Here is a 13034-nt window from a genome sequence, read left to right as displayed (position 1 = left end):
GTTCATTTATGCTGCTGTCATCTGTGCAAGGTTTCCTTGTTAGCAATGTTGTCTGGTAGATTTTTCCATGCAGCAACACTGTCCTTATGTGTTTGAGCCATCTCATGTTTACCAAAGATGACTATAGATAGCTTTCTTCCATTTTCAGTTTGAACCATTTAGATTTCTTCAGCGTTTGTTGTGTAATTATAATGCAGTGCCAAGAAGGTGTGAACGAAATGATCTTGCAAGTGCAAAATTTTTTCACTGGCACGCTTCGCGCGCTCGCATCCTGAAAAGTCTCCTGCGTGCTAAACCCCCCTTTTCTTAAAACCTATTTTACGTCATTACATAAGCAATAAACAATCCCAGGTTTTGAAAATATATATGCTTTTGATGAAATAGAGGTATATAGGGACTAGAGGATCAAAGATGTCACTGCAAACCCCAGAGTAATCCTCCTTGGTTTGAGGAAAACCCCAACAACTATCGCTTATAGACACACAATGCCATATTTCACTGAAGTACTAACTTTCCTGTCTTCAGTTCATCAACAAATATTTCGATCACCACATAAACAACCAGTACAGCTTTCATCTTTTAGATTATCATGTAAACATTCCCTTCCAGTCATAATCTCTTCCTGCTACTTTAAGTGCTACAATTTCCTCATTGGCAATGTTTTAGGGTAGTGAAATGCTTGAAAGCACGAGCCTTGCTTGTTCAGTAGACTGCGGCGTTGTCCTCCAGTAGGCGCAGGATGAGTGGTAGGTCGTGCTTCAGTCGTCAAGAGGATTTTGGTTAAACAAGAGGTACAGGTCATGAATGCTTTAATAAATAATTGTGTACAGTGTGTGGTGCGGGGTGCTCACTGGTAGGTTGGCGGGGTGGGTGCTGGCCTGTAGGAGGGGGCGGGGGCTGGGGCATAACTCTGGGGGACATACCGGGCCTCGCCCTCGTAGGTCACGTCGGCCACGAAGCCTGAGTCACCGTTGACGGTGTGGTGACCCTCTGCAGGCGGCCGTCGGGCAGCTGCACGTAGTAAGATCCCTGGGTGTCGTAGCCGTCGCGCGCCTCCTGAGCATTGTAGTTGTTGCCAGAGTTGTCGTCCACCACGGCGTAGTTGTAGTCGTACCTGGGCGGTGCCTGGAGGGAAGGATTTGGAGAGTGAGCGTGGCCGCGACTCAACCAACACGAAATATTAGCAGCGACTTGCCATCACAACATCTGTGTTGGGAATGTGAACAGTTGTCGAAAACGAGGTAAGCTACTCACATCAGGAGCGGGGGCGTGGTAAGAGGGTGCAGGGGCGTGGTAGCTAGGGGTGGGTGGATGGTAGGGCGTGTCAGGACGGGCGAGGGCGGCGGCCACGAGGGCAGAAAACAGAACAAACTGAAGAAGAAAAGAAGGTCGTCAGAAACACACACACACACACACACACACACACACACACACACACACGCGTAGTGTAGTGGTTAGCACGCTCGACTCACAATCGAGAGGCCCGGGTTCGAGTCCCGGCGCAACGAGGCAAATGGGCAAGCCTCTTAATGTGTGGCCCCTGTTCACCTAGCAGAAAACGGGATGTAACTCGAGTGGTTGTGGTCTCGCTTTCCCGGTGTGTGGAGTGTGTTGTGGTCTCAGTCCTACCCGAAGATCGGTCTATGAGCTCTGAGCTCGCTCCGTAATGGGGATGACTGGCTGGGTGACCAGCAGACGACCGAGGTGAATTACACACACACACACACACACACACACACACACACACACACACACACACACACACACACACACACACACACACACACACACACACACACCATGGCTTCGGTAATTTCCCATGCATTTTTTTCTCTCGTTTAACAGAGCATTCACTATACTCAGCAATGCAAGGCAGCGGTTGGCTTACCGAGGCGGCCGCAACCTCATTATCTGACAACAGCATGTTATGTGTTGTGGCCGCCAGTGTTACCGGAGTGGTAGCGTGATTGCCCGTAACAAATGTTCTGATTTTAAGTGGATGTTGGAATACATAGCAGTTCACTCTTAACAATTTGTGTTTTAAGTTTTTAATGAAATGTACTTATTTCATAAAAAAAAATAACAATAAGTACTTTTCATTAAAGATTGAAAATACAAATTTGTTATACTTCTAGCAGCTAATCGTCTTATTTTTTACTACTGTAACAAAAACGTAATACGCTTTTACCACGAACGTATAATGCTATTCATTTTGGTTTAAACTTTCGCGATGTTAGTCACTTAGTAACAACTACCGTGATGTCAGTAACTTTCAACCACAGCATGGTTGGTGCAGTTTGATTTCAGACAGTTAAGTCGCCAATCATGAGATTGTCACAAGTCACGATAACATCTTTGCAGAAATTCAGTACCAAAGTCATAATGAGGAAAAATAGCAAGAATGACCAGCTGTTCTTTACAACTAAAACTGTCACAAGTCACCATTACATCTTCCCATGAATTTTTGGAGCACTTCCACGTTGATGAATTTGAAGCATAAGGAAAGAGACGGATTTGGATAGATATTTTTCATCAAGTGTGAGAATTGACAAAAACAAAGAAACCCTGTCGTAGAAGGCTACGGTGGGTGGTTATGCACTACCTTGAGAGCCATGGCGACTGTTGGTGATGAGATCTAAGGACTGAGGGAAAGACGTCGTCTTATATACTGGGATGTGCCACGCCTCGGTGACGTCAGGTGAGCCTCGGGCCGAGAGACGCCTCCCTCAATTGAAGGCCGAAAGCCGCGTCCCCGACCTCCCCTTCACGATGGAGCTGGTGTATTTACGGCGATTACTGCTGCTGCTTGCTGCTCTTACTGGCGGTGGTGGTGGCGGTGATATCACTACTACTACTTTTACTACTACTACTACTACTACTACTACTACTACTACTACTACTACTACTACTACTACTACTACTTCTACTACTACTTCAGTAGGACCTGATAAAGTATATCCAAGGGTTCTAAAGAAATGCAAGGAAGTCGTCAGCGAGCTTCTAGCGGTACTTTTTAGGATGTCACTGGAGTCAGGTGAGGTGCCTACAATGTGGAGAGAAGCTAATATGGTTCCCATATTTAAGAGGGGAGATAAAACCCTAACGTCTAATTTCAGGCCTGTCAGCTTAACTTCAATTGTGGGTAAACTAATGGAATCAATAATAGCGAAAACCATTAGGGAACACCTAGACAAACACGTCTTGATAAATCAAACACAACATCGATTTACGAAGGGGAAGTCGTGTCTTACCAACTTGTTGAGCTTGTATAGTAAGGTTTATGAAGCGGCAGATAAGGTGATAATTATGACATTTTATACTTAGACAAGCCTTTGACAAGGTACCTCACCAGAGGCTCTTAAAAAAGGATAAAGCACACGGTATAGAAGGTAGAATATTAGGCTGGATTAAAGCGTGGTTAGACGACAGGCGACAGAGGGTAGTAATTAATGGATCTAATTCCCAGTGGGGAGAAGTAGTTAGTGGGATGCCACAAGGCTCAGTTTTAGGGCCATTATTATTTCTAATATATATCAACGACTTAGATAGTGGAATTAATAGTGACATCAGTACATTTGCGGACGACACAAAGATAGGTAGATTAATTAGGTCTGATTCGGATGCCAGGGCTTTGCAGGCAGACTTGGATAGGATGAAAGAATGGACAGATAGATGGCTAATGCAGTTCAATATTAACAAGTGCAGGGTACTGAGCGTAAGTAGAGATAATCCAAGCAATAGGCACACGATAGATAACGTGGCACTAGGAAGTTCCAAGTATGAGAAAGATTTAGGAGTCATACTTAGCTCCGATCTCGGTACAAGGAAGCAATGTATTGAGGCCAGAAATAAAGCGAATAGAGTATTGGGATTCATTTTCAGAAGTGTTAAAAACAGGAGTCCTGAAGTAATACTAAAATTATACTTGGCGCTGGATGTACAACCGCTGGTGATTGTTGCCCTGCCAGCGGTCTGTGGTTCTGGAGGTGCTTAGCAGGGAGCATCATCCTTGCGAACTACACGACAGTTACAACGGTGAGCCCTAGTGTTGGGTAGCCAGGCCGTCGGTATGGGGGTGGCGTCCCCATCACCGAATTCCTTGGGGTGTCAAATCCCTTCCTGGTAGGCCTCTCCTGGTCGTGCCCCCTTGAGTGGGGTTGTCCGTGAGAGAGTAAGTTCCAAGCTGCTCCCCCATCGTCCTCTTCGGAGACTTAGTGCTACTGCTTGTTTTTCTCATTTGCTTGGGAAAACGGCTTCAGAACATGTTGCAAACTTTCTTTTCGTAAACAATATTTACAGGTGTGGACCTACATTTACACACAACAATACTAAACGTTTAACAATTTGTAGCGGCAATGAAGCTTTCTGTGGTAGTTAGTGTGCGGAAAAGTGCATTTGTGTTTGGTGAAGAAAATGATCTGTGGCAGAAAATAAGAATAAATGAAATAAATTCAAGTTATTGAACACGGTCTTCTGATTGCTGGAATGACATCTCGTGAGGCCTGAGTCAAAGAAATAAAGACTGTATCCACATTACATAGTTTTGTGTATATTCCTATGTGGATGCGCTGAAGGCAACAGAATTATAAATTACAGTAGACAAACATACTTCAATAGGCCACCTGGATCATCAAAAATAAAGCGTGTGTTGCAAATAAAAGAAAGGAAAGACTTTTTGAGATCGACTATATGTTGTGTAATACTTATAGCAAATAGAGACAGAAGTGCTTCACTTTCAGTTAGTTGTGTAACATGTGTCGAATGCCCACGTCACCAAGATGTTTCTTAGCGACTTGTTCCGTCACCAGGATGTTTCTTTGCGACTTGTTCTGTCACCAAGATGTTTCTCTGTGACTTGTCCCTGGGGGTCACCAGCGGCGAGTTTTTGGTGAAACAAGAGGTGCAGGTCATGAATGGTTTAATAAATAATTGTGTACAGTGTGTGGTGCGTGGTGCTCACTGGTAGGCTGGCGGGGTTGGCGCTGGCCTATAGGAGGGGGCGGGGGCGTGGGCGGGGGCGTAGCTCTGGGGGGCATACTGGGCCTCGCCCTCGTAAGTCACGTCGGCCACGAAGCCTGAGTCGCCGTTGACGGTGTAGGTGACCCTCTGCAGGCGGCCGTCGGGCAGCTGCACGAGGTAGGATCCCTGGGTGTCGTAGCCGTTACGCGCCTCCTGGGCATTGTAGTTGTTGCCGGAGAAGTCGTCCACCACGGCGTAATTGTAGTCGTACCTGGGCGGCGCCTGGAGGGGAAGGAACGTGGCAGTGAGCGTGGCCGTGACTCCGCGCTGTGAAAGTGAACACCCTCCTTCAGGAGTAAAGATACTCACGTCTGGGGCGGGGGCGTTGTAGGAGGAAGCTGGAGGTTGGTAGGGCGTGTCTGGGCGGGCGAGGGCTGCGGCCACTAGGGCGAAAAGCAGGACAACCTGGAGGAGGGAAAAGAAATGAAAAGGTTTGATACGCTGCGAGACGAACACACACACACACACACACACACACACACACACACACACACACACACACACACACACACACACACACACACACACACACACACACACACACACACACACACACACACACACATTCGATTTGAAATGGAAAATATTACTATGATTTTCTTTTGAAAGTCTTCACTGTCTACAGTAGTTTTTCTTTAAATGTTCGTGAAAGAAAGCAATCGTTGTCACGGCGTGCTGCAGCCGGGCCTTGCACTACCTTGAGACCCATGGCGAGTGTAACTAGAGCTGATCACAAGTGATGACCGAGGAGGAACGCGCCGCCTTTTATACTGCGGAGTATTGCTGCCTCACTGATGTCACATGAGCCGCGGCCTGAAGGACGCCGCCCGGAAGTGAAGAAATATCTATTAGAACAGAAGAAATAATGTTTGAACTGATGCTGGCTCGCCTCGTGAGACAAGGTTTCACACTGTAGCTACTCCCTCCACGTGCAGGTCGACTAACTGAAACTAATGATCACATTTCGTCGTCACAAAAATATCGATTTTAGCCAGTTATGTTGATGTTGGTGAGATTATTTCCTGTTTGGGTTTGTCATATTTCACGCACATGTCAAAGAATTTAGAAATTTGTCGCTAGGAACTGATTATCTTTCACCTCTAGTGGTTCCCAGCGTCATGTACTGTGCTAATACGTAAAGAAACCTTCCCCTGTTGTCTCTCTGTGTTCGATCCTCGTGTTGCTCCCATTCTCTGAAGCTACGAAACGAATCCTTGTCTTGAGATTATTTTTCATTCAGTTTATATACTTTACTCGCAACTGACATTTTCCAGATTCTTTCAGTAGGTTCTCGATCTCTTCTTAGTTATGAGCAAAGCATCCCAACTTTGGCTTTCAGATCTTTATTATATACTTAACTTCTGTTCTTCAACTCACACGTTCATTCCTAAATTTTCTTCAGTTGATACAACTATTGTCCATCTTACGAAGCATTTATATCTGTATGTTTTTTCTTCCTTCCTTCCGTCCCCTTCATTGCTTATGTGTCAGCTCCAGGGATCATTATTGCAGTTATTGTTATTACTATTATTCTCTTTACCTTTGTCTTGAATGATTTTGATGTTATCATATCGCCATGTACTCTAAACACTTTTCTTCTCATCCACCACTTGGCATCTTTTTTTTTTTTTTTTTTTTTGTCTCCTGCTATTTTCTCCCCATCACCTGTCTGGTGCCTGGGCATTGGAATTCCATCTCTTGCTACATTCCCTGGTTCACAGTAAGAGTAGAGTTGCTCGGAAGGAATTCTGGTAGGTTGTCTCCCACTGTAGCCACTATAAGTATTCCTTAGTGTATAGGTGAAGGACGTGGCGGGAGGAGCAGCGATATTCCATACTGGAAGGAGCCAAAGCATATCTTGGTCCTGCTCTCCTTTTGTTCTTTATGCAAGACAGGCTAAACAATAACAAACTATATTTATGAAAGATTACGGTCTTTAAAAAGAACTGAATTAAATCCAGAATCACATTAAAAAGTCTATCTGCGTGTGTGTGTGTGTGTGTGTGTCTCTATGTGTGTGTGTGTGTCTGTATGTGTGTGTTCATTGTTTGATCTGCTGCAGTCTCTGACGAGACAGCCAGACGTTACCCTACGGAACGAGCTCAGAGCTCATTATTTCCGATCTTCGGATAGGCCTGAGACCAGGCACACACCACACACCGGGACAACAAGGTCACAACTCCTCGATTTACATCCCGTACCTACTCACTGCTAGGTGAACAGGTGCTACACGTGAAAGGAGACACACCCAAATATCTTCACCCCGCCGGGAAATCGAACCCCGGTCCTCTGGCTTGTGAAGCCAGCGCTCTAACCACTAAGCTACCGGGCGTGTGTGTGTGTGTGTGTGTGTGTGTGTGTGTGCATACTTTCTTGTCCGCTTCAGTGTGCCAGAAATAGTATACGTCATAGGCGTCGTTAAGTCTATCTTAAGGGGGCTGAAGCCCCCATAAAATATTCTTAAGCCCCTAAAATTTTTTGTAGTTTTTTTTTTATTATTATCAAAAATTGCAGAAAAACTCAACTTTGTAGTACTTTGAAAGTTCATTTATGCTGCTGTCATCTGTGCAAGGTTTCCTTGTTAGCAATGTTGTCTGGTAGATTTTTCCATGCAGCAACACTGTCCTTATGTGTTTGAGCCATCTCATGTTTACCAAAGATGACTATAGATAGCTTTCTTCCATTTTCAGTTTGAACCATTTAGATTTCTTCAGCGTTTGTTGTGTAATTATAATGCAGTGCCAAGAAGGTGTGAACGAAATGATCTTGCAAGTGCAAAATTTTTTCACTGGCACGCTTCGCGCGCTCGCATCCTGAAAAGTCTCCTGCGTGCTAAACCCCCCTTTTCTTAAAACCTATTTTACGTCATTACATAAGCAATAAACAATCCCAGGTTTTGAAAATATATATGCTTTTGATGAAATAGAGGTATATAGGGACTAGAGGATCAAAGATGTCACTGCAAACCCCAGAGTAATCCTCCTTGGTTTGAGGAAAACCCCAACAACTATCGCTTATAGACACACAATGCCATATTTCACTGAAGTACTAACTTTCCTGTCTTCAGTTCATCAACAAATATTTCGATCACCACATAAACAACCAGTACAGCTTTCATCTTTTAGATTATCATGTAAACATTCCCTTCCAGTCATAATCTCTTCCTGCTACTTTAAGTGCTACAATTTCCTCATTGGCAATGTTTTAGGGTAGTGAAATGCTTGAAAGCACGAGCCTTGCTTGTTCAGTAGACTGCGGCGTTGTCCTCCAGGAGGCGCAGGATGAGTGGTAGGTCGTGCTTCAGTCGTCAAGAGGATTTTTGGTTAAACAAGAGGTACAGGTCATGAATGCTTTAATAAATAATTGTGTACAGTGTGTGGTGCGGGGTGCTCACTGGTAGGTTGGCGGGGTGGGTGCTGGCCTGTAGGAGGGGGCGGGGGCTGGGGCATAACTCTGGGGGACATACCGGGCCTCGCCCTCGTAGGTCACGTCGGCCACGAAGCCTGAGTCACCGTTGACGGTGTAGGTGACCCTCTGCAGGCGGCCGTCGGGCAGCTGCACGTAGTAAGATCCCTGGGTGTCGTAGCCGTCGCGCGCCTCCTGAGCATTGTAGTTGTTGCCAGAGTTGTCGTCCACCACGGCGTAGTTGTAGTCGTACCTGGGCGGTGCCTGGAGGGGAAGGATTTGGAGAGTGAGCGTGGCCGCGACTCAACCAACACGAAATATTAGCAGCGACTTGCCATCACAACATCTGTGTTGGGAATGTGAACAGTTGTCGAAAACGAGGTAAGCTACTCACATCAGGAGCGGGGGCGTGGTAAGAGGGTGCAGGGGCGTGGTAGCTAGGGGTGGGTGGATGGTAGGGCGTGTCAGGACGGGCGAGGGCGGCGGCCACGAGGGCAGAAAACAGAACAAACTGAAGAAGAAAAGAAGGTCGTCAGAAACACACACACACACACACACACACACACACACACACCGCGTAGTGTAGTGGTTAGCACGCTCGACTCACAATCGAGAGGCCCGGGTTCGAGTCCCGGCGCGGCGAGGCAAATGGGCAAGCCTCTTAATGTGTGGCCCCTGTTCACCTAGCAGAAAATAGGTACGGGATGTAACTCGAGTGGTTGTGGTCTCGCTTTCCCGGTGTGTGGAGTGTGTTGTGGTCTCAGTCCTACCCGAAGATCGGTCTATGAGCTCTGAGCTCGCTCCGTAATGGGGAAGACTGGGTGGATGACCAGCAGACGACCGCGGTGAATTACACACACACACACACACACACACACACACACACACACACACACACACACACACACACGCACACACACACACACACACACACACACCATGGCTTCGGTAATTTCCCATGCATTTTTTTCTCTCGTTTAACAGAGCATTCACTATACTCAGCAATGCAAGGCAGCGGTTGGCTTACCGAGGCGGCCGCAACCTCATTATCTGACAACAGCATGTTATGTGTTGTGGCCGCCAGTGTTACCGGAGTGGTAGCGTGATTGCCCGTAACAAATGTTCTAATTTTAAGTGGATGTTGGAATACATAGCAGTTCACTCTTAACAATTTGTGTTTTTAGTTTTTAATGAAATGAACTTGAGTTTATTTATTTTTTTTTTGCATTTGTTTCATGCAATTTATATATATATATATATATATATATATATATATATATATATATATATATATATATATATATATATATATATATATATATATATATATATATATATATATATATATATATATATATATATATATATATATATATATATATATATATATATATATATATATATATATATATATATATATATATATATATATATATATTATAGCATAAGCAAATTTCATAGAATATATCAAGTACATTTCATTAAAAGTTGTAAATACAAATTTTCTATACTTCTAGCAACTGATCGTGTTATTTTTCCTACTCTAACAAAAATGTAATACGTTTTTAATGCTATTCATTTTGGTTTAAACTTTCGCGATGTTAGTCACTTAGTAACAACTACCGTGATGTCAGTAACTTTCAACCACAGCATGGTTGGTGCAGTTTGATTTCAGACAGTTAAGTCGCCAATCATGAGATTGTCACAAGTCACGATAACATCTTTGCAGAAATTCAGTACCAAAGTCATAATGAGGAAAAATAGCAAGGATGACCAGCTGTTCTTTACAACTAAAACTGTCACAAGTCACCATTACATCTTCCCATGAATTTTTGGAGCACTTCCACGTTGATGAATTTGAAGCATAAGGAAAGAGACGGATTTGGATAGATGTTTTTCATCAAGTGTGACAATTGACAAAGAAACAAAGAAACCCTGTCGTAGAGGCTACGGTGGGTGGTTATGCACTACCTTGAGAGCCATGGCGACTGTTGGTGATGAGATCTAAGGACTGAGGAAAGACGTCGTCTTATATACTGGGATGTGCCACGCCTCGGTGACGTCAGGTGAGCCTCGGGCCGAGAGACGCCTCCCTCAATTGAAGGCCGAAAGCCGCGTCCCCGACCTCCCCTTCACGATGGAGCTGGTGTATTTACGGCGATTACTGCTGCTGCTTGCTGCTCTTACTGGCGGTGGTGGTGGCGGTGATATCACTACTACTACTACTACTACTACTACTACTACTACTACTACTACTACTACTACTACTACTACTACTACTACTACTAGTAGTAGTACTACTGCAATTACTACTACTACTACTACTACTAATAATAATACTATTACTACTATTATAGGTGGTGGTGGTAGTGTTGCTGATACGTATTACTACTATTTCTGTAATTACTCTCTCTCTCTCTCTCTCTCTCTCTCTCTCTCTCTCTCTCTCTCTCTCTCTCTCTCTCTCTCTCTCTCTCTCTCTCTCTCTCTCTCTCTCTCTCTCTCTCTCTCTCTCTCTCTCTCTCTCTCTCTCTCTCTCTCTCTCTCTCTCTCTCTCTCTCTCTCTCTCTCTATATATATATATATATATATATATATATATATATATATATATATATATATATATATATATATATATATATTTAAATGACAATTTTAATATTTCTAATGTATTATAGATAATGATGATGATGATGATGATGAAAATAGTAATAATAATAATGATAATAATAATAAGAAGAAGAAGAACAACAAGAACAAGAAGAACAAGAACAAGAACAAGAACAAGAAAAGAAAAGGAGCTAAAAAGAAGATGATGTAGAAGAAAAAGAAGAAGGGTAAATAATAGATAAGGTAAAAAAGAAAAAAAAACATTGTAATCATCTCCACCATCACCATCGCAGCCACCAGCGTGTCAGGGAGTATGGGGAGGTGTGGGCGTGGCGGGAGGGCGTGGGGAAGGGAGGACTGGGTGTGCGTGATGTGGTGGGCGTGCGTGATTGTTATGTCTAGATGCGTTGTCAAGGTGGCGGTGTGTTTGTACGTGTTCAGTACTTGTAACGTGAACTAGAACTCGTGTGTGTGTGTGTGTGTGTGTGTGTGTGTGTGTGAAAGTGTGATGAGTGAGTGATGAAAGCCTGATATTTGTGTGGTGTGTGTGTGTGTGTGTGTGTGTGTGTGTGTGTGTGTGTGTGTGTGTGTGTGTGTGTGTGTGTGTGTGTGTGTGTGTGTGTGTGTGTGTGTGTGTATGACTGTTTCAACTCTTCAAGATAAATTAATCTCTTTTTCTTATTCATTAATTCATTGATTTTTTCTCTTTTTTATTTATTCCGTTTTTTATTATTATTTATTCTATTTATTTGCCTTATACACTTGTTGCCTATTGTGATGTTTAGGGTATAGAAGCAAGATGACACTGTAAGCCACCCTGTCACTCCTACAAGCATTTCATTTATCTCCAATCTCTCCACTAACTCTACATTAATATGGCTAAAATTCAGCAACTTTCATGTCACTACTTTTAAAGCGCCGCTACTTTCAAAACGATCTATTTGAAATTAGTCGAGTTTTCAAGGTGTTTTTATGCTAATAGACAGATTGATATGATTTCAGCATTATTAATAGGAGAAACACTCCTGACAAACTGTTTAATTATCTCTATGCCTTTTGAAAATAATCGTGGTTCCTGAAGACGTGTTTATGAATCACTTTCTTCCCTAGTTTGCTTCCTTTATTTAAGATCTCTCGTCTCCACCTTATATTTTCTTCTGTTTTTTTTCTGACATTTCAGGGGCTGTGATTCTCGAGGCCCTCTTTTTTCCCCTCTTTTTGTTAGCTTTTGTCCAGTTCCCCTCATGTATGACAAAAAGTTTCATCCGTCACCCACATGTCCTCCTTCGCAGCTTCCATAACACCCTCACTGCTCTACTTTTCTTCCTTCTGTTGTTTTCAATTTACTCTGCCTTCTGGGTTTTCTGTCACATCTATCACCCTCATGTCTTCTTCAATGCTTTCATACACCTCCCCTCTGGTCCTCCTTTTTACTCCTGTCTGGTCGGTTCATTTCCAGCGTTCTCTTTCCCCAGTGCTCCTCATCTCTCATTATTTGTTCATGGCCACACCACTTCAGCCTCGTGTTTCCTTTTTTATTTTAGGTAAACACTGTATTGTATAATTTGTATTATGGTCTAAGTAAGTTATGATGAACTCGGTATACATTTAGCGTCTGTTGTTTAATCCCTAGTGATAAAATTGTGAAGAAGAGTGTATTTATTAGAATAAGAAGCACTTAGGTTTGAAAAAAAAATAAAGAAAAGAGGAAGATATATAAACTTCAGGAAGAAAATGGATACACTTGATAAGGTACTTAGAAAAATTATTGGGAAAAGAATGGTCTTGTAGATGTCAGGTGAAATCTTCATGGCAATCTTGGAAGAGGCTGAGTGAATGTATAGGAGTTATTTATTTCAGCATGGTAAATTAATTATAAATGATAATGTTACATTTTATTTACTTTCTTATATGCTTACCTACACGATTATTTCTTTCATTTCTCATTTGTTTACCTTCATTGAGCGCACAAGAAAACAAAAACTGAAAAAAAAGCTTGT

The 13034-nt window shown here is 43.2% G+C and overlaps 2 protein-coding genes and 1 pseudogene across 2 annotated transcripts; all 3 read right to left on the bottom strand.

The window, feature by feature from the left end:
• Positions 1-792: 792 nt before the first annotated feature.
• Positions 793-2625, bottom strand: LOC123501797 (annotated as a pseudogene).
• A 2253-nt stretch (positions 2626-4878) lies between these two features.
• On the bottom strand, positions 4879-6005 carry LOC123501796 (cuticle protein 21-like). Its single transcript, XM_045250815.1, has 3 exons — positions 5717-6005; positions 5329-5424; positions 4879-5241 (listed from the first exon to the last, which is right to left on the bottom strand). Exons 1-3 carry the CDS (start codon positions 5726-5728, stop codon positions 4957-4959), a joined length of 393 nt encoding a protein of 130 aa, XP_045106750.1. The 5' UTR covers positions 5729-6005; the 3' UTR covers positions 4879-4956.
• Positions 6006-8354: 2349 nt separating this feature from the next.
• LOC123501792 (cuticle protein 19.8-like) lies at positions 8355-10418 on the bottom strand. The gene is made up of 3 exons (XM_045250812.1): positions 10396-10418; positions 8819-8935; positions 8355-8688 (listed from the first exon to the last, which is right to left on the bottom strand). The coding sequence occupies exons 1-3, from the start codon at positions 10405-10407 to the stop codon at positions 8410-8412; spliced, it is 408 nt and encodes a 135-aa protein (XP_045106747.1). The 5' UTR covers positions 10408-10418; the 3' UTR covers positions 8355-8409.
• Positions 10419-13034: the final 2616 nt, after the last annotated feature.

This window comes from Portunus trituberculatus, chromosome 10 (assembly GCF_017591435.1).
Source record: "Portunus trituberculatus isolate SZX2019 chromosome 10, ASM1759143v1, whole genome shotgun sequence".
In the NCBI taxonomy this organism is placed as follows: domain Eukaryota; kingdom Metazoa; phylum Arthropoda; class Malacostraca; order Decapoda; family Portunidae; genus Portunus; species Portunus trituberculatus.
This window is presented reverse-complemented; position numbering and strand designations above follow the sequence as displayed.

Coding starts and splice junctions, on each gene's coding strand:
- LOC123501796 (XM_045250815.1), bottom strand. Junction 5,242..5,328: donor ACAACGCCCCCGCCCCAGAC/GTGAGTATCTTT, acceptor CTTCCCCTCCAG/GCGCCGCCCAGGTACGACTA.
- LOC123501792 (XM_045250812.1), bottom strand. Junction 8,689..8,818: donor ACCACGCCCCCGCTCCTGAT/GTGAGTAGCTTA, acceptor CTTCCCCTCCAG/GCACCGCCCAGGTACGACTA.